A 26,169-nucleotide genomic window follows, 5' to 3' on the forward strand; every position below is an offset into this window, starting at 1 on the left:
AGGGCTCCCCCGTCCTTCCAGTCACCTAGACTTGAAACCTAGGTGTCATCCTTACTCTGTCTCACTCCACACATCCAATCTGTTGGCCAAGCCTTGGACTTTACCTTCATATCAGCTAACAAAGAATGCTTTCTAAAGCTCGGGCCCAAACATGTCAGCCCCCACTTGATCAACTCTGGTGGAATCTTGTCACCTCCAGGATCAGATAGAAAGTCCTGTTTGGCCTTTAAAGCCCATCAAAACCCAGCCCCTTCCCATTTCCCCAGGCTTCTTGTACTGCTCTCCTCCAAGTACCCCAGATTTCATTAACAGTGGCATCCTTGCTCTTCCTTGCAAATGGCCCTGTCTCCCAACTCCGGGCATTTTCATGGGCTGTCCCTCATGTTAGAATTTCTTCCCTGCCTCTGCCTTCTGGCATCCCTGGCTCTCAAGTCTCAGAGAAGATCCCACCTTCTGTGAGAAGCCTCTCCTGATCCCTCTTAATTCTAATGACTTCCTCCTGAGATTACCTCCAATTTACACTGTTATGTGTCTTGTTGCTACATAACTGTTCCCATCTTGTCCCTCCTATTATAATGTGAGCTCCTTGAAGGCAGGGAGTGTTCTGGCTTTTCTTTGTGTTTCCACTGCTTGGCGCAGAGCCCCAAACAAAGTAAATCCTTATTAGATGTTTGTTTACTGACTGATTTCCAAGAGGACTGGCAAATGTTTCATAGCTTCATTGACTTTTAATTAAAAAAAAAAAAGTTATTTGGGCTTCCTGCCAAGATGGCTGCCTAAACATGAGGCAGGCCCCTCCTCTTTGATGATGGCAAAAACCTGGAAGGCGGAGGTGAATTCGAGAATCTAGGGGAGCCAGGACAAGAGCAAAGAGAGTCTCCCACCCCACACAGGAGCACAGCAAGGGGCACAGCCCTATCACAAGCCTCTACTTCAGGGACTAAAGTTTGAGTGATGAGTAAATCAAAGACAATACCATTCAGTTTCAAAAACTATTGCAAATATGATTCTGCAGCACCCATAAGCAGAGACTCAGAGTAAAAAAAATGGATTCTCTACAAGGACTATGTAAAAAAAACAACAAAAACAAAACTAATAAAGGCATTGGAAGCTTAGAAGAGAACTCAGTACACCTTACCTAAGAAGTGGAATCCTTGAAAACAAGAAAAGACCCTACAGATATCAATGACCATTCTAACGGGGAGAAGTGAGTGTTCCTTCAGAACCTCAATGTCTTCATAGGCTATTGAGAGAAATAAGAAGAACAGAGGTTCTGGGGAGAGAGCGAGAAATTGGATCTGTTCTAAGCATTTTAAGAGGAGGAGAAGGGAAGGTAAAAAAGGAGGAATTTACTAGTAGTGTAGAAAGGAGGAAGAAGGGGACCAAATTTCATTCTCATAAGGAGGTATATGAGCATATATTAACATGGAAGGCAGTATGTGTGGGGTGGGCATCAAATGAACCTCACTTATAAATGGACAAAGGAGGGTTGAACACACACACATAAACAGTTTGTTTAGAAATACATCAAACTCAGGGGGCAGCTACGTGGCAAAGTGGATAAAGCACTGGCCCTGGATTCAGGAGGACCTGAGTTCAAATTTGACTTCAGACACTTGACACTTACTAGCTGTGTGACCCTGGGCAAGTCACTTGACCCTCATTGCCCCACAAAAAAAAATACATCAAGCTCAACAGATACAAACAAAGATAGTGAAAGGGGAGACAGTTAAGAGAAAAAATAATATGGGAGAGGGAATAGTCAGAAGCAAAACTAATTTCCTGATCCTAAAAGAAGAATTAAAAGGGGGTAGGGGAAGAAAAGGAAGAAAAGAACTGGAATTTAAAGGGTTTTGATTGCTTCTTAGACAATTGGGGAATGGCTCAACTAATTATGAATTTAATGGAACATCATTTCATCATAAGAAATGACAGAAGAGGTGATTTCAGAGAGTGCTTGGTAATATGAATTGTTACAGAGTGAATTGAGCAGAACCAGGAGAACAGTTTCTATAAGGACAAGAAGATTGTAACAAAAAGCAATTTTGCAGGAGCATAGAACTCTGAGGAAAGTGTCGACTGACCACGTCTCTAGAAGAAGTATGGTTCATCATGCTATCAGCCTTTTAACAGAAAGATGTGAACACAAAGGTACAGAGACTTAACGTTTTTGGACTTGGTCCTCATATGGATTCATTCTGCTCACTGCTTGTTTGTTATGAAAGTTTTATATTTTTTTTTCTTTTCTTACTTTTAGTTGCTTGATAGGGTAGAGGGTGTTGAGGGTAGGAGGTTAGCAGTAGTGATGCCAGAAAAATAAAAAAACTATAACACCTTTTTTTAAATACACAGGAGAGAACATAAAGGAAGTTCGGAGGGAAGCACTGACAAGCAAGGTAGTTTGGAAAGAAGTGTGTGGAATTTATCATATACTTTTGTTTAAGCAAGTGCTATGAAATAGGGATTCATGGTTTCATACTGAATTTTTGTGTGTGTTCTGCTCTGTGTAGAAATGCTTTTTAAAAGTTAAGAAATATAAATTTTTAAAAAATGTATTTTGTTGCTTTGAAGCACATGGAGGCTATAGAGTGAAACTCCTTTATTGGAAGGAGGCATCAGCCTTCCACAGAGCTTTGCTCTCAGGCAAATCTGGCTGTGCTATAAGGGGGGGCCACATCCCTGCTGCCACCATCGTCTCATGGACCCCAATTGGCACCCAATTGACAGAACTACAAATTGAATCCCCAAGGAGAATAAACAGCAAGGCAGAGATTTGAATGTCCCTTGGGGTAGGAAAAAAGCCTCCCTCAGTGACATTAAGAACAGTCATTGTCTTACTCTCCCTTTTAGTAGCTGCTCTCTTGAAAAAAGAGCATGTGCCCAATTTTAAGAGGATAATGAGCTTTGAGATTAGGCGGCCTCTCTGTAAAACTAAGGCAGGATCCTTCCATTTCTTGATTTACTTGGGATCTCTTCTAATTTAAAGGGCTGTGACCCTTTGCCAATTTGTGTGACTAGATTACAGATGTGTATTGGAATTTTAGAATAGGTAAAGAGGTACCGAAAGGAATAAATGGGAACTTTGGTTGCTATGGAAAGAAAGCAGATTTCTGACTATAAAGAGAGCCAGTAAAGTATTTCTGATGTGGTGCCATATTAACAGAATCAAAACAGGCCAGTTTGGAAGGCACTTCACATAACAATCCATTCCAACTCTCTCATTTTTACAGATGAATAAACTAAGGCATAGAAAGAAGTTAAGTTAAGGCTCACTCACTAGTGTCGGAGTTGGGATTTGAACGTAGCCTTCCTGACTCACAGCCACTACGACATCCCCTCTGCCTTTGTCCTTTCCTTGTTTGATTTTACAAATTGACATGTATCCAGAGGTCTGTCAAAATTCCCTCCTACTGTGTAATCACACAATGAAAGGTTCTTTCATAATATCCCTGTACAAGAGACGGAGATAAAAACCACCTTTGAGGGATGTAAATCGAGACCCTTAAGGAGTGAGCAGGGCAGGCAACCTTATCACGCAGCTTCCTGACTTGAGTGTGTCTGAGTTTCATGCTTGATGTTTCCCTAATGTAGGGGTTTGCATTGATAGGCTTGGTTGGTGATCTTTCCAAGGGATATATGACACCCATGTGCTCAGTCCCAGATGTGAAGAGGTACTGATTTGTAAGAATTTCCTCTTCCCGGGGCTTTAGCCTGTATTTCCCTCTGTAATTTTAGAAGAAAGGTTGAATGAGCCATTGGGTTGGGTTTTCATATTGACTCTCCTCTGCCCGCTTAGCATTTATTGCTAGAGAAAACAGCCAAAGCCCTCTGTCACAGTCTCCTCCCTTTCTGCAATGTGTGAAGCTAACTGGGTTGTTTTGTTTTGTTTTGTTTTGTTGCATTCCTGTAGTTTCTTTTATTTCTGCTTTTAGTTACTCAAAAATGGCCTGTCAGTAGGGTGTGTACACTTAACCAGCTTCAAAACAAATCCCAAGTTCTTTGCCCCAAGTAAAGCCTCTTGTATATATGACTACTAGTTTTTATCCAATAATCATCTTAAATTATATCAGCAGGTGACTCTTCAAAAATATTATATCGTTTATTAAGCTAGTCCAACTTCCTGAATTCAAAGGCATATTTTAAGGCTTTTCTTACAACTTGAAGAAATATTCTGGACTAAATTGCCTTTTCTATCCTAATTTCCTCAGGTTTCTGACTTGTAGAAAAAAAAATTGCCATTTTACAAAGAATAGAAAATGAGACAAATATCAGATCCAGGAGCAAAGTTGATTGTTAACTCCTTGAGGTTAGGGAATATGTATTCACACACACACACACACACACACACACACACACATAAATACACACATGTGCTCTTTTTTTTGGGGGGGGGGTCCTGTACAGGTGAACAAACACAGCAGAGTACATAGATATTTAATGAATACTTGTCACATAAAATAACATTGAATAAAAGCTAATCAAATTTAGAAATGGAAGAAAGTGAAGGATGTAATGGTTTAGCAATGTTCATCAGTTAGAGGCACAGCAAGCAGACATTAGGATATGTTGAGGTGTTGTGTTTTTTCCCCCACTACTACTTGACCTCCAACCCCACTCCCCTCCCCGTCTCCCTAGACCCTGATGGAGACAAGCTAGGACCCTAAACCCAAGAGCCTCGGGAAGAGCCATGCTTCCACTCCACTCCCCCTCCCCAGGCATGATCTTGGATTACAGTACCTATGGAGAGGCAGCCTGGTAAAGGGCCCTGTAGGACCTCAGCCACAGCCCCCGGAGACCTAGGAAGGAAAGTTCTTACCATCCAACTCCTTGGCATTGTCAAGTGGTTCAACATCAGGGACTGATAGGACTTTTTTATCAATGGAAATGACATTAGAAAAGAGGAATTGCCATCTGCTTTGCAGATATACCTTAAAGATCATGAGACCCTTCTGTCTGACATGAAGCTGAAACCTTCCATGTATATTGTCTCCTCCGTTAGAACGTGAGCTCCCTGAGAGCAGGGACTACCTAACTTTTCCATTAGTTCCCTCAGTGCTTAGTATGGTGCTTTACACATGGTAAGGGATTAATAAATAAGTGCTCACTCCATCACTCCCTCCCTCCCTTCCTCCTTCCCTCCTTTCTCTCTCTTTCTTTTCCTTCCTTCCTTCTTTCTTCCCTTTTGTCTTTTTTCTTTCATTCTTCCTTCTTTTTTCTCTTTCCTTCCAAGTTCCTTCCTTTATTTTTGCTCTCTTCCCTTTCTTTTTTCCTACCCTTCCTCCCCTCTTCCTTCCTTCTTCCCTTCCTTCCTTCTTTCTCTTTCTCTCCCATCCTTTAGTCTTTTCTTTCATCCCTCCTTTTTTCTTCCACCTTTCCTCCCTTCTTTCTTTCCTTCCTTTCTTTTTTCTCTCCTCCCTTTCTATTTTTCCCTTTTCCCTCCCTTCCCTCCTCCTTTCCTCCCTTCCTCTCTGTCTCCCTCCCTTGTTCCCTTCCTTCTTTCCTTTACTTTCTTTTTTCCTCTCTTTCTCTTTCTCTCTTCCCCCTCCTTCCCTCACTCCCTCCCTCCCTTCTTTCCTTCCTCCCTTCCTTTTCTCCTTTCACCAGCTAGGGTGGTAACACATTAAGTTAACGTAATATTCCTTTCAGATTAACACAGAATCTGCCTATGTGTAAAGTATTTTATCAGGTGCTGGGGGTGGTGCTAATATTATAAACCCAGTTGACTGATCAAATCAGAGTAGTGCCCCCCTCCCTCCCCTATGAAAATAATGAAATTTGGAGGTGGGGTATCTTGAAGAGGAAAGATGGGCTTGGACCTGTTGCTTTTGAGATACTTATGGGACACCAAGTGAAATGTCTAGGGCATCTGGAGATGAAAGACTGGGGTGTGATTAGGACTGGATGCATAGCTTTAGGAGTCATTTGGGTATAGATGGTAATTGAACCTATGTGAGTGGATGAGATCACCAAGAGGGAAAGTGAAGATAAGAAGAGAGGGTCTGGAACAGAGCCTCAGGGGACAGTCCTGCTTAGGGACTGGAGATGGATGATGAACTGAAGGGTGTTCTGTTTGGCTTCAGGGGGTAGCACTAGGAACTGTGGGTGGAAATTTAAAAAGTGGCAGATTTCAGTTTGATATAAGGAAGAATGTCCTCACTTGGAACTGTTCAGAAGTGGAATGGACTATATTTACTTCAGCAAGAAGTGGGTTCTCTTCCCCAAAGGTCTTTGAAGAAAAGGTAGATAACCATTTGTGGTCTGTATAGTAGAGGGGATTCTTGTTCAGCCCTCCCCAACTATTAGGTTCATGTCTTCCTGACTCTATGCTTGGGGCTCTCTCCACTGGGTCATCTTGCTGCCCAAGATTTGCTGCCCATATTTCATCTATGCCTTCATCCCAGTCATGGATAAAAATGTTAAACAGCCCAGGGCCAAGCAGAGATCCTTGTGACTCTCCAATACACAGAACTCTGCCAAGTGAACGCTCAGACACCAAATACTACTCTTCAGTCCAACCAATCTTTCCTAGTCAAGAAGACATTTCTACTGGACTATGATGTTGAGCCCACCTAGGCAGCAAGGCAGCCTAGACGCTAAAGTACCGGGCCTGGAGTCAGCAATACTGCTTCAACTCTTGCCATAGACATTTATTCCTTGACCCTGGGTAGGTCATTTAACCTCTGTATACCTCAGTTTCCTCAACTATAAAATGGAGATCAGAATAGCACTACCACCCAGTATTGTTGACAATCAAATGAGATAATATTTGTAGTGCTTAGCTAATTAGACTAGTCAATAATGAAAGGACCGGGCAGCTAGGTGGTACAGTGGATAGAGCACTGGCCCTGGATTCAGAAGGACCTGAGTTCAAATCTGGCCACATACACTTAACACTTACTAGCTGTGTGACTCTGGGCAAGTCACTTAACTCCAATTGTCTCACCAAAAAAAAAAAAAAAGAAAGAAAGAAGAATAATAATAATGAAAGGACCCTCTTCAGGGGATAGCGGGGCCCCCTCACTGGATGTGTTCAGGCAGAGGGGAATCTTGTCCAGATACAGGTTGGACTAGGAGGTCATTGAGGTCGCTTCCAAGCCTGAGATTCTGTGACTCACTGGGATGGAATTCAGAGGACTTTGGTTTCATTCCAGATTCTGGGTTTTTAAAGGCACTTTTAAAGGCACTTTGGGCCCACAGGAAAGATTTATTTTGCTGCCACCACAGCATGAATGACTTTGTGATGGGCGCTGTGGAAATAGTGAGTGTAGATCATAACACGGCGTCTGCCTTCCAAGTATTCACAGTTGGCAGTGGGAACCAAGACAGAAATATATGTAATAATCATGCTATTTATTGGCTACCACATCAGGTCCGAACTCCTCTGCAAGGCATACTCTGGCCCCACCCTGCTCCTCTATCCTTTTACACCCCTCCTCACCTCACAGCCTTCTTTCCGTAGTAGGCTGCCCTGCTCAGAGGCCCTGGGGCACACTTTCCTCTTTTTAGAGTGCTCTCCCCCCCCACCCCCCACCTCAGTTTGGCCAAATTCTCCTCATCCTTTAAGGCCTAATTGAAGTCTCACCTTCCCCAGAAAACGCTCCGTGGCTGTTTGAGCACACAACACTTTCTCATTTATGTGAATGATTTTAATCGTCATTGTTGAAGGCTTACCAGCAACCCTCTAATCCAAGCTTTGATAAGCATCCTTTGTCGTATGCCAGACAGGGGTCACTGACCTTGTGATGAGGGTGGTACCCACTGAACGTTTGGCGAGTTCTAGTTTTTAGGGAGTATGTCCTTGCATTCAACCTCAATCTGTCTCCCTGGATCTTGCGCCCACTGCTCCTGTTTCTGTTGTCAGGGCCCAAGCAGACGGCCAGGCCTCTTCCTTATTCTGAGATCCCTTCAGCTTTCCTTTTTCCCATTTCCTTTGGGAGATCCTCACGGATTATCATTGGAAGACCTATCAGGGTCCTCGTCACTTTCCTCTGTGCTCTGGCTAGTTTATTAACAGCCTTCTTCTTCTTCTTCTTTTTTTTTTTTTAGTGAGGCAATTGGGGTTAAGTGACTTGCCCAGGGTCACACAGCTAGTATGTGTTAAGTGTCTGAGGCCGGATTTGAACTCAGGTACTCACTCCTGACTCCAGGGCCGGTGCTCTATCCACTGCATCATCTAGCTGCCCCTATTAACAGCCTTCTTAATAAGGGGGGGGGGTGCCTCAAACCAAACGTAGTACAGCAGACAGTGTCCGACTAGGACAGAATCCAGGAGAACGCCACCCTCCTAGTCCTAGATTCTGTGCCTCTCTATACAATACAGAGGATCATTTTAGTTATTCTTGGCTTGTTAAATGTCTGTTCGTTTTGATTCCTTACATAGACTGAAAGCTTCTTGAGGCCAGGGACCTACTTTTGTACTTCCCTTGTATTCCTCCCCAGCACATGAGCACATTAGCTGGGCACATAGGATGGTTGTTTCAAAGCAGATTTTTATTAATATATATTTTTTGTATTACCAAAATTTCCCCTAGTATCTCTCCCTTCTCCTCCCCATCCCAGAGAGCTATCCCATATAATAATCCCCATCCCATATAACAAATGATGTTTCTTTAAAGGGAGGAAGAAAATCAGCAAAACTGATGAGTACATCAAAAAAGTCTGAAAATATGTACAATGTACCAGGCCTATGGACCTCACACTTCATGTAACAGGATGTTCTAGAAATCCTTATTGATTCATTGATGGGCTCAGGTGCTACAAGGAGGGGCAAAGAATAAGCATTTATATAGTACTATATGTGCCAGTCCCTGTGCTAAGTGCTTTACAAATATTATCTCATTTAATACTCATAACAACTCTAGGAGGTAGTTGCTGTTATTATCTCCATTTTACCTTTGAGAAAACTGAGTCAGACAGAGGTTAAATGACTCACCCAGTGTCACATACCTAGTGAGTGTGTGAGGCTAATTTGAATTCAGGTCTTCCTGACTTTCAGAGCCAGTGCTTTATCCACTGTCATCTAACTGCCCATCAGTGGGATGGGCTGCAAAGTCATTATTGAGTATATAATTGTAATCAGTAAAAACTTTCTGTATCTTACTCTCGCTTTAGAACAACTCTGGCTCCTGGTGACTCAGGTCTTAGGTAAAGCCTAGAAAGAACCACCTCTTTCCAGCCTATACATACACCCTCTATTTCTGTCTCTTGTCTCCTTCTCCCTCTTCCTTTCCCTCTCCTTTCACTTCTCTCTCTTCCTCTCACTCTCTCCTCCTCATTTTCTGTCTCTTCTCTGTTTCTTTTTCTCTCCCCCTTTCCCCTTCTCTCCAGCCATGCCCAAGCCTCTTAGGGATAGGCTTAATCTGAAATTGTTTTCCTCTATTAGCTGACTTTCTGTTTTCCAGCCAGTGTTTGAGAACATGCACATGCTGGATAATTGAATCACATGGCAAATCTATGAGGAGATTGGACATTTTTATTTTGTGCTGTTTGATTTAGACCTCCTTCAAAGTCATTGAGAATAACAGATACCATTGAAAAGTTGATCTCAGAAATGACAAATGCTGGAGGGCATAAGGGAAAAATAGGTACTTAAATGAACTGGTGGTGGAGTAATGAACTGGTCCAACCATTCTAAAGAACAATTTGGATCTAGACTCAAAGGGCCATAAAACTGTACATGTCCTTTGACCTAGCAATACCACTATTAGGTCTGTATCTGAAAGAGATCAAAGCAAAATGACTCATATGTACAAAATATTTATATTCGTCCTTTTTTGGTGGTAAAGAATTCAGAATTGAGGGCAATGGCTCAAGAAATTGTGGCATATGATTATGATGGAATACAATTGTGCCATGGCAAATGATGGAGGGGGTGGTATCAGAAAAACATGTCAAGACCTATATGAACTGATGCAAAGTGAAGTGAGAACAACAAGGAGATCATTGTGTACAGTAACAGCAATGTTGTAATGATGATCAACAGCGAAAGACTTAGCTACTCTGACCGATACAGTGATCCAAGACTCATGATGAAAAAATCCTATTCAGCTCTAGAGAGAGAACTGAAGAACTCTTAAGTGCAAATTGAAGCATAATTTTCTCATTTTCTTTATTTTTCTTGCTTTCTCCCTGAAATATGCCTAATATGGAAATATGCTTTTTGTGATTTTACCTGTATAACTGATATGTTGCTTGCCTTCTCCATGGGTCTGGGAAGGTGTGGGAGTAAGGGAGAGAATTTGGAACTCAAAATTTAAAAAGAAAAGAATGCTAAAAATAAATAATTAGTTAAAATGTTTTTTAAAATCTATCTTTTTATCATAAAAGTATTTTATTATTTTCTAGTTACATGTAGAGATAGTTTTCAGCGTTTGCTTTTGTAAGATTTCTAGTTCCAAATTTTTCTCCCTCCCTTCACTCACCCCATCTCAAGACAGCAAGCAATTTGATATAGGTTATATATGTATAATCACATGAAACATTTCTGCATTAGTCATGTTGTGAAAGAAAAATAAGAACACAAGGTAAAAACCTCAAAAAAGAAAAAAGAAAACAAAACAAAAAAAAAGTAGAAACATTATGGTTCAATCTGCATCTAGATTCCATAGTTCTTTTTTCTGGATTTGGAGAGCATTTTCCATCATGAGTCCTTTGGAATTATCTTGGACCATTGTATTGCTGAGAAGAGTTAAGTCTATTGCATTTAATCATCACACAATGTTGTTGATATTGTATACAGTGTTCTCCAGGTTCTGCTCATCTCACTCAGCATCAGTTCATGTAAGTCCTTCCAGGTTTCTCTGAAATCTGCCTGCTCATTGTTTCTTACAACGCAATAGTATTCCATGACATTCATATACCACAACTTGTTTAGCCATTCTCCAACTGATGGACATCCCCTCAATTTCCAATAAAAATCTGATATCTTCTAATGGAGTTAGCACATGGGGCATTTCTAAAGTCACATTCAAAGGACCTATCTTGGTTTATTAATAAAATCATTTAGCATTGAACCCATTCTCTCTAGAGCATATTTTGACACCTGTCTTGTTTTTGAAAATGTTACTCTTGTTAACTAAGGGAGTCAGAGGACCCCTTCGTTACGATTTCCTGTTTTCGTTTTCTGTATCTTGAAATACCTTCTTAGAAAATTTTAAAAATAGTGTATATCTATGGGTTTGTTTTTTCATTTGTTTATTAGTTTTTTTTTTAAGGTAGTAGTCACATTAGAATCAGAAAATTTGATTTTTCTCTTCCCTCCTCCTCCTAGTAGGATTTGGTATTCCAAAGTTTTTGTGTTACTGTTGGAGCTGAATGTAAAGAGGATTCAGTTGTGTAATTGGAGAGGGAGCAAAATAGTTTTTCAAGTTCCCCAATTTGGGATGAAATGACAGGATCCATGTGCATTTATCTCATTTATTCTGTTCTGACTGTGGCTACAGAAGAGAAATTCTGTCTCTTTATTACAAACTCCAAACATTATCAGGTCTTTAGAAATGTCTTTTCTGAAAGGATAGAGCTTCAGTCACTGCTGTAGTCAAGATATCTAGCTAGTCTGGCATTCTATGCTGCCTTGTTAAAGTCTCTATTTTCTCATCTTATTTTTCAAGTTACATGAATTGTTTACTTAACTGGATTTGTGGTTGATGTGATCTTCTCCCCCTCCCCCCCCCCAAACTCCAATCCCTAATAAAAAACAAACCCAGGAAATTAGTAAGTATAGTCAAGCAAAATAAATACACACAAAATCCATATCCATGAATGTCTAACTCTTTCTGCCATTTTTTTTTTTTTTGCGCGAGGGTTAAGTGATTTGCCCAGGGTCACACAGCTAGTAAGTGTCAAGTGTCTGAGGCCGGATTTGAACTCAGGTCTTCCTGAATCCAGGGCTGGTGCTTTATCCACCGTGCCACCTAGCTGCCCCCTCATTCTGCTTTTAGAATTCATCACCTCTTTTTTAGGAGGCAGGTAAAAGTGCTTCCTCTTAGGTCCTTTGTAGGCTTGGGTGGTCATTTCTCTTTAATGAGAGTTCATAAGTTTTTCTTTAGAATGTTGTTATATTGCTTATTGTGTTACTGTATTACTTGTTCTCCTAGTTCTGCTGATTTTATTCTGTACTAGTTCCTAATTCCCAAGATTCTCTGAAATCATGTCTTTTCTCTTGTGGTACAATGATATTCCATTACACAGGTGTAATGCACTTAATTCAGCAAGTTCCTAATGGATGGGAACCCTCTTAGTTTCTAGCTCTTTCCTTTCCTTTTTATCTTTCCCCTTTAGTACCTACTTTGGAATCAGGAAGTTTGTTTTACTTATATGTATCCCCTCCATGGTATTATCATCCTTCTTAACCTGCCTTCTTCTTATCCCTAACTGTTGAGTCTGATGTATTTTTACATCAAACTCTTGTGTGTGTGTGTGTGTGCGTGTGTGTGCGTGTGTGTCTGTTCAACCCTTGTCCAGTGAGATTTTTTTCTGTTTTGTTTTGTTTTGTTTGCGGGGCAATGAGCGTTAAGTGACATGCCCAGAGTCATATAGCTAGTAAGTGTCAACTGTCTGAGGCTGGATTTGAATGCAGGTCTTCCTGAATCCAGGGCTGGTACTTTATCCACTGTGCCACCTGACTGCCTTCTAGTGAGGTTTTCCTGATGCCCACTCCTTCTACACCTTCCTCTTTGTTTTCTTTTTCTCTTTTACTCCAATTTTGAGAAATAGTTCAATCTACCCCTTTCTTCCTCTTTTGTAGAATAGTGTATTCCTTTTATATTACCTTTTCTTTCCCTTCTTAAAACCCTCAGAACAGAACCAATTCATTCCTGTTTTTCTTATTTTAGTTCTGTGGGGACCAATTTTTAATTGGGGAGTGCTAGCTAAGCAGCTCGCCGCAATATTGGGCAAGGAAGGAGACCGGCAGCCTCCCTTAAAACAGAACAAGATTTTTTTAAACAAGAACGATCTTAAAAAAAAAAAAACAACATAAACAGGATCAGTAGGATCAAGGGAAAGGAAATAAAATGGGGAAAGGGAAATTATAATACCTGAAAAAATACCACTGCCCAGGAATCAGCTGAAAATATGCAGCAGAATGCCTGTTGCTTTCCAGCTTCCCCCTAGAATGCCCAATTCTCCTCCCCCAATCCCAGAAAAACCCCACATAGCCCCAGCCAATGGGATGGCCGCTCTGACAGTCACATGACTGCCCTCACTAGGCTTCCAATCGTTATAATTTTGCCAGGCCCATGTAGGCGTTGGCGAGTGGTGATGACATGGGGTTCCAGAGCCCTGGCAATGGCTACAACCAGTGGGTGGAGCACCATGCGGTTTGGAGCCCCAGGCCAATGCGCTCCGAGGCATAAAACTCAAATAACAATTCTTTACAGTTCCTCAAGACATTAAGGTAATGGAGGGATCCCCCCCCCCCACATTAGAATGTTAGCCCTTCATCATCATATAGCCCCTTACATTTGTTTAAATAAATTTGCCTTTCTAGGTTTTTCTTGACTTTGCATTTCAAAACTCCTACTCAACTCTGGTCTTTTCACTGAAAATTCTTGAAAGTTCTCTGTTCTTTTAAAGATTCACTTTTTCCCTTGTAGAATTATGCTTGGCCTTGTAGGGTAAGTTATTCTTGGTTGTAAGCCTATATATTTTGTTTTTTGGAATATTATACTCAAAGCTCTTCTCTCATTTATAGTAGAGGCTGCCAGGTCTTGTGTGATCCTGACTGTGGTTCTTTGGTACCCAAACACTTTCCTTCTGGCTCCTTGGAGTATTTTTTTTTTTTTAGGAAACTGGATTTTGACTATGGCATTCCTGAGACTTTTATTCTCTGGTTTCTTTCAGCAGATCATCTGTGAATTCTTTCTATTTTTACTTTGTTTTCTGGTTTTAATAGATCTGGACAGTGTTAATTTATGATTTCTTGAAATACAGTGTTTACACTTTAAAAGAAGTTATGATTTTAGAGGAACCCGGTAATTCTTAAATGATCTCTTCTTGACCTGTATTCCAGATCAGTTGTTTTTTTTTTAATAGTAGATACTTTACATTTTCTTCTGTTTTTTTTCCCCCCACCTTTGTTTTTGTTGTAATGTTTCTTTCTGTTTAATGGAGTCATTGATTTGTATTTGGTCTCTTCTGATTTTCAGGGAGTCCATTCCTTGTGTAAGATTTATCACTTTCTCTTCTAAGTTTATTTTCCTTTCAATTCTTTCCTCAAAGGTTTTTATTTCACTTTTTATCATTTCTTCTAGTGGAAAATTAATTTTTCCTGTGAGTCTTTGCTTGTAGTTATTTTTTTATTATAAAAGTATTTTATTATTTTCCAGTTACATGTAGAGAAAATTTTTAACATTTGTTTTTATAAGATTTCTAGTTTCAAAATTTTTCCCCTCCCTCTCCCCCCGCCATGACAGCAAGTAATCTGATATAGGTTATATGTGTACAATAACATTAAACATATTTCTGCATTAGTCATGTTATAAGAGAAGAATCAGAGCAAAAAGGAAAAACCTCAAAAAAGAAAAACAACAGCACCAAAAACAAAAGAAATAGTATGGTTCAATCTGCATCCATATTCCACAGTTGTTTTTTCTGGATTTGAAGAGCATTTTCCATCATGAGTCCTTTGGAACTATCTCGTACCATTGTATTGCTGAGAAGAATCAAGTCTATCACAGTGGATCAACACATAATGTTGATGATACTGTGTACAATGTTCTTCTGGTTCTGCTCATCTCATTCATCATCAGTTCATGCAAGTCCTTCCAGGTTTCTCTGAACTCCTCCTGCTCATTGTTTCTTACAGTACAGTAGAATTCCATTACATTCATATACCACAACTTGTTCAGCCATTCCCCAATTGATTGACAGCCCCTCAATTTCCAATTCCTTGCCACCACAAAAAGAGCATCTGCTTGCAGTTATTATGGAGTTATTCTCTTCTACATTGTATTTTTTGGACATTTTTAGATTTATTATAATTCTTTATTGTGTCTCTATCTTCTTCTGCTTGTCCTTCTCTCCTACCTCAGTTCCTGAATTGGGGCTTTGTGCTGGGGCCCGATTCTACCACCTACCTAGCTTTTGTATGGCATGGTCATCCCTGCTTGGTCTTAGCTTGAGTCACCTAGGGTCCTAAACTAACTTTCTCCTCCCTTAGTTAGGCCCCTTCTGGATCTTCGAGGTTCATTGAGTAGGATCTTCACCCTTTTTGACATCTCAGGAAAGATGGGTCTGGGGTATCCTCCATTGGTCATTGTTGTTTCTGGTCCCTTCTAAGGTCCACACTGAGTGATTCCAACCATCTTGGTGCTCTCCCTTGGAGCCCTCCACTCTGGACATTTCTAGATATAGAACCATATCAGCTACATATTTTTTTGGCACGAAGGCTACCCTCTTATTTACTCATGGGCTTCTGGATAATTTTTTATGGATTTCTAGAGTTGAAGAAGTCACTATATTTTCCCATGGGCTTTAAAAAATAAAATCATTATTTAGTCTGGTGTCATTGCCAATCTTGCCCTCCCCTCCCTCCCCTGGAGTAGGTGGGAGGCAGAGAGAAGAGGAAAAGCTGACCTTGTCTGCCTATTACAGATTTTTTAAAGTTAACACAAACCAACTTTTTTTTTTTAAGTTGCCAGAAGTATGGCTTTCTTTTTTTTCCCCATATAAATATTTTATTATTTTCCAGTTACATTTAGAGATAATTTTCAACATTTGTTTTCATAAGATTTCTAGTTTCAAATTTTTCTCTATCCGTCCCCTCCCTCCCCCCCTCCCCAAGACAGCAAGTAATCTGATATAGGTTATATATGTACAATCACATTAAACATATTTCTGCATTAGTCATGTAATGAGAGAAGAATCAGAGCAAAAAGGAAAAACCTCAAACAACAACAACAAAAACGATAGAAATAGTATGGTTCGATCTGCATCCAGATTCAACAGTTCTTTTTTTTTTTTTTCCTGGATTTGGAGAGCATTTTCCGTCATGAATCCTTTGGAACTATCTTGGACTATTGTATTGTTGAGAAGAACCAAGTCTGTCACAGTTGATCAACACACAGTGTTGTGGATACTGTGTACAATGTTTTCCTGGTTCTGCCCATCTCACTCATCAGTTCATGCAAGACAGACCAACTTTAATAACCTTAAATTGTACCCCTGGACTGAATTTTAATAGTTATAAATCAAATAGTTTGTTTAACTTGAAAACTATAGTAGTCCTTCTGGTCTTACCTATATGTACAGACAAGCTGGCTTGTAGGATATTGATCAAAAGGCAGTCTAGTAAATCTAGTGATCCTTGGTTATTCAGGGGACTGATAAATTGAAGCCAGTTTTCTTTGGTCATTATTCTTGAAACCAAGGTTTCTTTACCTTTTTGGCATAATTGGACCCCTTTGGTGACAGCAGTCTGGTGATGAAACCTATGGCTTCTTATCAGAACCATGTTGTTAAGTGCATAAAATAAAATACATAAACTTACAAAGGAAATCAATTGTATTGAAATGAAGTTGTCAGAATATTTTTTTAAGTTTCTGGACCCCTTCCAATCTATCCTGGACATTAGATTAAGAACTGCAGCTTTGGGGGCAGCTAGGTGGCGCAGTAGATAAAGCACTGGCCCTGGATTCAGGAGTACCTGAGTTCAAATCCGGCCTCAGACACTTGACCCTTACTGGCTGTGTGACCCTGGGCAAGTCGCTTAACCCCCCATAGCCCTGCAAAAAAAAAAAAAGAAAGAACTGCAGCTTTACATGATTGCGTTTTAGTTAGAATTCCTCTACTTCTCTAGAAATTAATTCTGTTACTTATACCTTTGGTTTCTGAGCATGGTCATCTTGGTGTAATATCTCCTTATGGTTGTGTTGTATGATCTAGTATGACAGTTGGCCCATTGGGGATGGTTTTGGTAAAATGTATTGATATCTGGGGGTTTTGTTCTATTATACTGTGCATAGTGGATATAAATGAACTTGTAAATACATGCACACAAATGAAGTATGTATTTTTTTTTTTTTTAGGTAAAGAATATAGGAGACTACTTTAAACAGCATCTTTTACAATCCAGACACAGAGGAGCATTTGAATTAGCTTATACTGGCTTTGTAAAGCTAACTCAAGTCCTGAGCAGGTAAAAACAAAACAAATGTTCCTTTTGTATACATTTTATAGCATTAATATGCAAACCATATGAAGAAAGAGCTTATAACTATGCATTCTATTATCTGTAAGAACACAGGTTAGTTGGCTAAAAAACCTCTAGAAGAAATAGTTTTCTTACGTCTTATCGTATGGTCTGCTGCAGATGTTTGATTGAAATGTCCAAACCTGGCAGTACTATCCTTGAAAGTGGATTTAAAGTAAATGTGACTATTTTGCTAAAAATTGCTCCCAAATTACTATTTTTTTTTTCAGTGAATGAACTGAATGTTTGGTCTGTTTGAAAATTACTCAGTATTTGGAATAAAGCATTGCTAGGCATGTGCATGTTTGTGTGTGGGCGTGTGGACATGTGTGTGTGTCCATTATAGTCAAAGAAACACTTCACAATTTAGTAAGTTTACCTTCAGGAGTTTATTCTCTAGGAATCTTTAAATGAGCAGTAAGTAGGTTGAATAATATTTTTTTTCCTCTGACTGGAAAAATACTTAGGTAAGCTTAATATATTTTGTTAAAAAGGTACATGTTTTTGACATTCTACTTTAATGACATTCTTTTTTTTTTCATTCATATAGCACCTTTCCTCCAAATCTGGTGGAGGAAACCTTAAATTACTTAATGACTAAGCGTTCGCTGGCAAGTGTTTTCCAAATAAAAGGTAGTATTTTCCAGGAAAACATTTCCATTGCCTGGAAACCTTTTGAAATGAAGCAGATTTTTGCCAGTATTGTGGCCTTAGCAAACATTTTATTTTGGGCTGTTAAGACAACTACCCCATGAACATTTTCTAAACATTTTTCACACTCCTGGTAAAAACATTTGCAAAATATATTAGCTGTTATGGTAGCACAGAATGTTTTCTAAATGGTAATTTATTAAATAAAATACACTTGCCATTAAATGGCTGATTCTTGAAGATATTTCAACATTTTTTTCAATAAAGCTGTGGCTTGTTTTCCATCATTACACACCTGTAATGATGCTGCACTGTAGAGACAGCTAGGTGGTACATTGGATAGAACAGTGGCTCTCAGATCAGGAAGACCTGAGTTCAAATTCATCCTCTGGCACCGTATGACTTTAGACAAATCATTTCACCTCTTCCTCAGTTTCCTCTACTGTAAAATGAGGATAGTGATCGCATTTATTTCTTGGGGTGGAGCAGGGTGTGTGTTAATGAGGATCTAATGAGATAATTCTTGTGAACTATTTAGCACAGCGCCTGGCAAATAGCAGGTGCTTGATATATGCTATCAGAGTCCCTCTCCTGTATGCATCAATCCCTCAGCAAGGATAGTAGCATCTACTCACCGTCAGGATTGTGCTGTATGTTAGAGATGCTGAGAAGTATAAGACATTAATTAGCCAGGGATTCAGAACTTAATACAGTGAAGCAAGAACAAACCATATAAAATGACTTATTACATGCTGAATTATGTGGTAGAAGCTAGTGTACCACAGGAGTTAGGGGAGGAAGGCAGCAGTGAGGGCTGGTGTGACCAGGGATGGGTTCCTGGAAGAGCTGAAAATTTGACTATTCCTTGAAAGATGTCTAGCCTTTGAGTAAGTCAAGGGAGGAAGAGAGGGCATTCTGTGATAGAGTAACAATATAAACAAAGGCAGGGAGGTAGAATTTGTTCTTGGGAGGGTAATGAAGATTGCTTGACGATAATGACATTGTAAAATTAGGGAGTTGTGGTAGATAAGACCTCTAAAGTCAGACAGCTTAGTTTAGACCTGACATAGTAGGGAACAGGGAGCCATTGAAGGCTTTTGAGCAGGGGAATTATATGATGAAAATATAATTATCTTTTTAGCACTCCTTTGACCTCCCTATGTCTAATATAGTATCTTTACAAATATCCCATACTTAATAAATGGACATTTAATTAACTAATTAGAAATGAGAGAGACTAGAGTTAGGGATGATAGCTATAATACTTTTTAATCATTTCAGCAACAATGGAAAGGAACAGATTGTGTAAAAAGCATTATGCTCATGCCATTGGCTTACAATCTAGGAAACAAACAACAACAACAACAAACCAAACCCACAGGCAACAACCATTAACCTTTTTTTTTTTTTTTTGATAGGGCAATGAGGGTTAAGTGACTTGCCCAGGGTCACACAGCTAGTAAGTGTCAAGTGTCTGACATATGACTCCAGTTTTCAGGCCTATCTGACTGGGAGAATATTCGCACCCTTAACAGAGACTAGGAAGTTGGAGGGAGGATGAATTTAGTTTGGGGCATATTTTGTTAGTGGTGATGGCTGTGCATTTGAATGGAAATGTATAATCACCAGTTGGAGATTGGAATTGGATTTACGGCTTTGGGAGTCATCATCTTGAAAGTTAGAGGTGAAGCCAAGACAGGATGACTTCTCTGAAGGAGAGAGCATAGTGTTATAGGTGTAGGGTCAGAAGAAATCTTAGAAGTGATCCATTCCGGCCCTCATGAAAAAGATGAGCAAGCAGACTCAGAAAGAGTAAGACAACAAGACACGCACTGAGCCTGGGGGAACACCAGTGGCTTTAGTTGCATGGTGGAGTTGGAAGAGCCTTGGATGGACAGTGGCATGGATATAGGGAAAGAGAATGCATCCCAGGTTTCCCAGACCTTTCCTTAGAGCGGCCACTCAGAGGACCTCAGACTGCTCCTTGACTATTTTTGACCAATATGTTATTAGTTCTTGACTGCTGCGTCTGCACTAAGTGGGTCTTGATTTCCTTGGAGACGTTTCAAACCTGCTGACCAGAATGTTTAGCAGAGAACATCTTTCCAGTGTGTGTGTGGCTTTCTTTTGTTTAGTTTTCATTTTTAAAAGAAAATTTGTTGCTATTGGTTTCCCTTTGATAGCCTTTTACAAGCCTCCTAAGCTATGAGAAAATTGTTTATGTACAGATCTTTAAAAAAAAAAAAAAGAAGTTTGCAAAAAGAAATCGTAAGAGATCATGAAAATCCGCTGAAATTGAGGCCAGTTGCTGGCCTTTTCTTGAACTACAGCTGTGTTAAGGAGGAAACACTTAAAGAGATTAATGGGTAAATCACCCAAGAGTTAAACATGAACAGCATTTGTTTGAATTGGTTTTTAATAGGATTATTCAGAATGTCTTCAAATATAAACTGACTTCACAATTAAACAATCAGCAAAGAACAAATAGAAATAGGAGGCATCTTCATCAGGGATATTGTGAAAACCATACATGAAAAAGCAAAATTTTGACTTCATGTCAAAAAAGGCAATTGAAGAATCCATTTTTTTTTTTTAATCATGGAGTGCTTTCTTGTTAGAAAGAAAACAGTTGGGGCGTCTAGGTGGTACAGTGGATAAAGTACTGGAGGACCTGAGTTCAAATCCATCCTCAGACACTTGACACTTACTAGCTGTGTGATCCTGGGCAAATCACTTAACCCCCATTGCCCCACAAAAAAAAAATAATAATAAAGAGAAAGAAAGGATACAGTCCCTATTTTCATTCTTAAAAGCCATCATTTTAAAGGATGAAAAAAAAAATCCAAAACTGAAAATGCTTTGAACTGCCCATGGGTCGGCATTTAATTGGGATTCTGTAGTTGCCAGTATTAATCAACAACAGTGCCTTTTACTATATTTCCTTCAACTCCGCAGACATTTATTAAGTTCCATATATATACCAGGCACTGCTTACCTCTGCCCCTTAGAAAGACAGGGTGATGATAGTTTCATAGATAAATTTCATCATGAAGTTTATGTCTGCTTGTCTATTCCCAGCTGGTTAGACTCTAGGGCACCTTCTCCTTTTTTGTCATCATCATCCTTACTTTTCCCATGAAGTGAGTCAGCATGGCATAGTGGATAGAGAGCTGGTCTTGAAGCTGTCAAGAAATGGGTTCAGAGTGGATAGAGCACCGGCCATGGATTCAGGAGGACCTGAGTTCAAATCCGACCTCAGACACTTGACACTTACTAGCTGGGTGACCCTGGGCAAGTCACTTAACCCCAATTGCCTTACCAAAAAAAAAAAAAAAAAGAAATGGGTTCGGGTCTTACTTTTGGCTAAATTGGGTGTGAGCCTGTGTAGATCACTTCCCTCCAGTGGGCTTGGTACATCCCTAAGCCTACAAACTTCAGAGGAGGTACAGAGGGAGTTGTCTATACTAAAGACATCCCTAGTCCCTACCCCTCTTCTTTCCTCCATGAAAGCTGGTCCTGTGATTTACATCAGAAGGGGAGGCTAGCTTTGTTTTTCCCCTGTGTGACTTTACCCTGCATAGGTCTTCATAACCTAAACCCTTCTTATCTTCCCAGTCTTCTTACACCAAACTCCTCCTCTGTGTCCTCTCTACTTGGAGTTAATTCATCCCTGGGATGTTCTGCTCTTTTCCCTCCATCCTTTAGTTTCCCTGGTTTCTTCAAGGCTCAGCTTAAATCCTATTTTGCGCAGACCTTTCATAGTTCCCTAGCTACTAATGCCATCCCTTTTCAGGTTACCTTGATCTACTCTGTGTATGTTTTCTGTGTCTTTAGTTATTTCTGTGTTGTCTCAACCACTAGAATGTTAGCACCTCAAGGACCAGGGCTAATTTTTACCTTTCTTTGTATGTCCATTATTTAGCACAGTCCCTGGAATATAGTAAGTTCTTAATAAATGCTTGTTGACTGACTGACCGAATGATTGAAAAGCCCAATAATAAACTTGTAATAGCATTGTAACTTTTAGCACAGCACCAAGTCTGGGAGTTGTCGTGGGAATAGATAATCCAATAGATTTTTGCTTCTTGTTATTGATATATTTTGATAATCCATGATTTACACTTTCATGTGGAACTCATTCTATCTTCCTGATGCTTACTGAAATGTAATGTGGGGGCAGCTAGGTGGCGCAGTGGATAGAGCACTGGCCTTGGATTCAGGAGTACCTGAGTTCAAATCCAGCCTCAGACACTTAACACTTACTAGCTGTGTGACCCTGGGCAAGTCACTTAACCCCAATTGCCTCACTAAAAAAAAAAAAAAAAAAAAAAAGAAATGTAATGTAACCTGTCAGGCAAGTAGCAGATAGTTTTTTGAAGTCAGGAAAACCATTTTTGTAACCTTGCTTAGAAGAAATTAACCGGTGGCATATAGCAGATTTTCTATCTTAGAAGACCAATACTGATCAACTCTTGGGGTCCCCAAATTAGTATGGTGGTTTAACAGAAGTAATGCCAGGATCCCAATAAACATTAGGTAGTCATAACTACTACCATTTAAATCTTGCAGGAAGAATTCGCATGACTTGAACCTCAGCTTTTGCAAACTGAAATAGATTAATGCAGAAATCACTTTCTCCACCTTACTGAGGATGAAAAGACTCTCTGAAGAGATGTATGAAGTTAGATGAGAAAAGAGTATGAAGTCTAATATTAGAACTGAAAAATAAAGCTCAAAAATGACCATCCATTCTAAAAGAAAGACAACCACGTCTTGCTCAAACCTTTAACCTTATTTCTTTTTGCCAAGCACATGTCCATATAAGAGATGTTACAGTTTGCAGTGCATTTAGCATTTTGTACTTTTATTTTAAGAATCCCCTAAGGGCAGCTAGGTGGCACAGTGGATAAAGCACTGACCCTGGATTCAGGTGGACCTGAGTTCAAATCCAGTCTCAGACACTTGACACTAGCTGTGTGACCCTGGGCAAGTCACTTAACCCTTACTGCCTCACCACACACACACACACACACACACACACACACACACAAAGAATCCCCTTTATATTTCAATTTTTGATTGGAATTAAAAGGACTGAGAGAAGCTTAAAGGGTAGCTAGGTGGCACAGTGGATAGAGTGAGGGGCCTGGAGTCAGGAAGTCTCCTCTTCCTGAGTTCAAATCTCACCTCAGACACTTCCTAGCTCTGTGACCTTGGTCAAGTCACTTAACCCTGTTTGCTTCAGTTTTCTCATCTGTCAAATGAACTGGACAAGGAAATGGCAAACCACTTCAGTATCTTTGCCAACAAAACCCCAAATAGGGTCACGAAGAGTCAGACACTACTGAAAACCAAGTGAACAGCAACAACAAGAACATGTATAAATTACAAACTTTTTTGTTGTGTGTGTTCCTACCCGGTGACTTGTCTGTATCACAGTCTTCAGTCTTCTCAGTTCGTATCTTTTTCAGTTTGCTCCTATAAGTGGAGAGGATATTATGTACTTTTATGTACTATTACATACCAGATTTCTGGAGACAAGATCATTTCTTTTAAAAAAATAATGAATAATACATTTATCATTCTGGCAAAACTGCTTTTTCTCAGTGAAGAATCTGGAACTTATCTTTATGGGCAGAGACCTAGAATTGCTTATATGAATTTTCCCTCCTTGATCTGAAAATATACTTTTTAATAAATACTTTAAAAGATCCAGCTGGGGGGGAAAATCCAATTGGGAATTAAATATCTATGCCACTCATGTTTCTTCCCATCCCCCTTTAATCCACCGTATCTCGTAATTCTTCCCAAGATTCTCTCTGGACTCCAGATTGGTAATTTAATTTAATTTTGTCACTGCTATTATTGTTTCTGCCTGAAGCTAAAGCTCCTAAATAGTCCTCTGTTTTTTTGGTCTGTAGCAAACCTCAACAACAACAACAAAATTTGAGTGGGGGTGGGGAGAAGGGGTAGTGTAAGTGAAGGTTGAGATTGTCTTTACTGATAACTGCCATTTACAGTGGGTTTCACTTGGGTAAATAATTTCTGAGGCTTGAATTTTCCCCTCACTTCAGTATTTATGTTTCCTTAAAAAAAAATGCACATGCATGCACACACCCTACACATCTGTCAGTGTTTAGTGTAATTTGAAATAATAAACGTAAAACTTGAAATAATAAACATATTACTCGACCAAAGAATGGATGAATGAAGCCCAAAAGAATGAAAGGGAGAAGTTATTTTAGAAAACAGATGGAGATTGGAAAATCTCTTTAAGTTAGGAGAAATAAACACACTGGTGGAGTTTAAGGAAATGAAGGAAACATTTTTCAATTAACTCAAGTATTGTACCTAATCAGGAGTCAGCAAGAGCTAGCTCTCTGCTGTAGCACTCTGTGGTGATGGATCTCTGCTTGAAGATGGTGGAAAGTCACTTTATGGATGGTACACTTGATTGATTGGCACAAAATGGACTTTAACGACCAATTAGTTGAGTGTACAGCACATGTAATTTGATTTCAGTCTGTGGGTTTTATGCTTATCTTAGAACCCATACCCACTAGAAGTGAGATTGCTTCTGTGGATAGAAGTTGACCTAACCTGTTTATAGAATGATAATTTGCTTCAGGGATCTGCTCCTGCCTGAAACCAGGGGCCTGGGCACCGCTTGCCAGAGCTGAGGTTATACTTGTTGGTTGGCCTGCCCTTTTCATCTGTTACTTTTAGTAGAGAGTTAGAGCATGACTCTGCACTCAAAATTTTCCATTCCTCCTCCCCGTTTTCCCCTACCTGTCCCTCTTTCATCAACCTTGAGACAATAGGGAGCCACTGGATCTTGCGCAACATGGCAGTGACATGATCAGACCTGAATTTTTAAGCTCTCCTATCCTCACTCTTCTTAAATAGCCGGATTCATCTTTAGACAATAGATAAGTAATCTAGCTGCATGGCCTTTTCTAGAAATTGTGTTCTGCTGGAGTAGCCTTGAAGAAGGCACCAGGGCAGCATGGTAGGACTTTGATGAACTTTTTAACTGTAATGTACCTTGTAATGTACATGACCATTTTCAACAACACATCTTCTTTGAACTTGATTTGTGATAATCAGGCAGTTCACTTAACCTCACTTTGCCTCAGTCTCCTCCTCTGTAAAAGGAGGTTTACACTAGGTAATCTCTAAGCCCCCTTCTAGCTCGAAAAGTTCTGTTGAGGGTATGTACGCTTTCTAGTTTCTGGTTGGGAAAGTTTGGGGCTTTTTAGGTATAGAAGTTTAGGGGAAGTTAGAACTTCACTTATTTATATCCTTTTAGTAAAAGTTACTCAGTGCGGATCTCATCAGAGCATTTTGTGGATTAATGTCTCTTAGGAAGGACAGAGTTTATTGAAGACCCTTCTGTCCCTTGAAAGAAAACCATACTTAAGCAGTGGACCCAAAGGATAATTATGTATACGTTTTATATTAGACATGGGTAGGGAAATCAAACAAAAGAGAAATCCAGACTGAGTTGTGTGCATTTGCACAGAGGGACAATAGCTGGCAAAAAAAGCAGTGAGTTTGGAATTCCCCTTGGCTGTTATCAGTAATTACATAGAGCTGGCATGAGAAGCTAGTGGCTGAGCCACTGGGAGAATCTTTTTTCTTTCCTTGCTAAACCCTGAGATGTGCTAGATGTGACAGGGAACCAAAACAAACACTGAGGGTTTGTTGCCTTATTCTTAGGGAGTATTTGAGGTTTCCATTTCTATTGCTTGGTTCCTTTGTTCTTACAGAACTCTCAGGTCCACTGGGTTTTTCCTTATGCAGTAATCTCTTCTGGTGGAACAGGGTTCTGAACTCCTGGGGTGACAGTCTATGTGGACCCCCCTTCTCAGAGTCATGTTGCTAAATGCATAAAATAAAATGCATAGGGTTGCAAAGAATATCAGTTACATTGAAATACAGATACAAACCTCTGTATATTTTTTAAAGTTCACAGACCTGAGTTAGAGAGAGGAAATGATTCCATATTCGGTTAAACTCTTGACTCAGGCTAAGTGGAATGGCTGCTGCATCATAAAGAAACCTTGGCCCAATGAAAGATAGACCTAATGTAGGGAAAACCTGAGGTGATTCAGGCCCCCAGTAGGTTCCATATAGTCTTCTATGAACTTCCTGTGAACACAAAAGGAAACTCCAGAATTGTTCATTATATCAGGACCAATCCAAATTCATTAGTCTCTATTAGGCCAGGTTAAGTCTCATCAAGCCCTAGTTAAGGGATCAGGGCTTTTTAAGGACCAAGATGAAATGCATGGCATGGTTCTAAGAGAGCAGCACTTTTCAGGATC

At 39.8% G+C, this 26,169-nt stretch overlaps 1 protein-coding gene across 2 annotated transcripts in view; it reads left to right on the top strand.

The window, feature by feature from the left end:
* The window catches only part of THADA (THADA armadillo repeat containing), a 458,536-nt gene that overhangs the window by 56,794 nt on the left and 375,573 nt on the right, over nucleotides 1–26,169 (top strand). For both annotated transcript variants that reach the window (XM_043990158.1, XM_043990159.1), the window contains exon 22: nucleotides 17,028–17,137. In XM_043990158.1, coding sequence (XP_043846093.1) covers nucleotides 17,028–17,137 — 110 coding nt within the window. The remainder of the gene's footprint in view (nucleotides 1–17,027; nucleotides 17,138–26,169) is intronic.

The sequence above is a fragment of the Dromiciops gliroides genome, chromosome 2, assembly GCF_019393635.1.
Source record: "Dromiciops gliroides isolate mDroGli1 chromosome 2, mDroGli1.pri, whole genome shotgun sequence".
Classification (NCBI taxonomy): domain Eukaryota; kingdom Metazoa; phylum Chordata; class Mammalia; order Microbiotheria; family Microbiotheriidae; genus Dromiciops; species Dromiciops gliroides.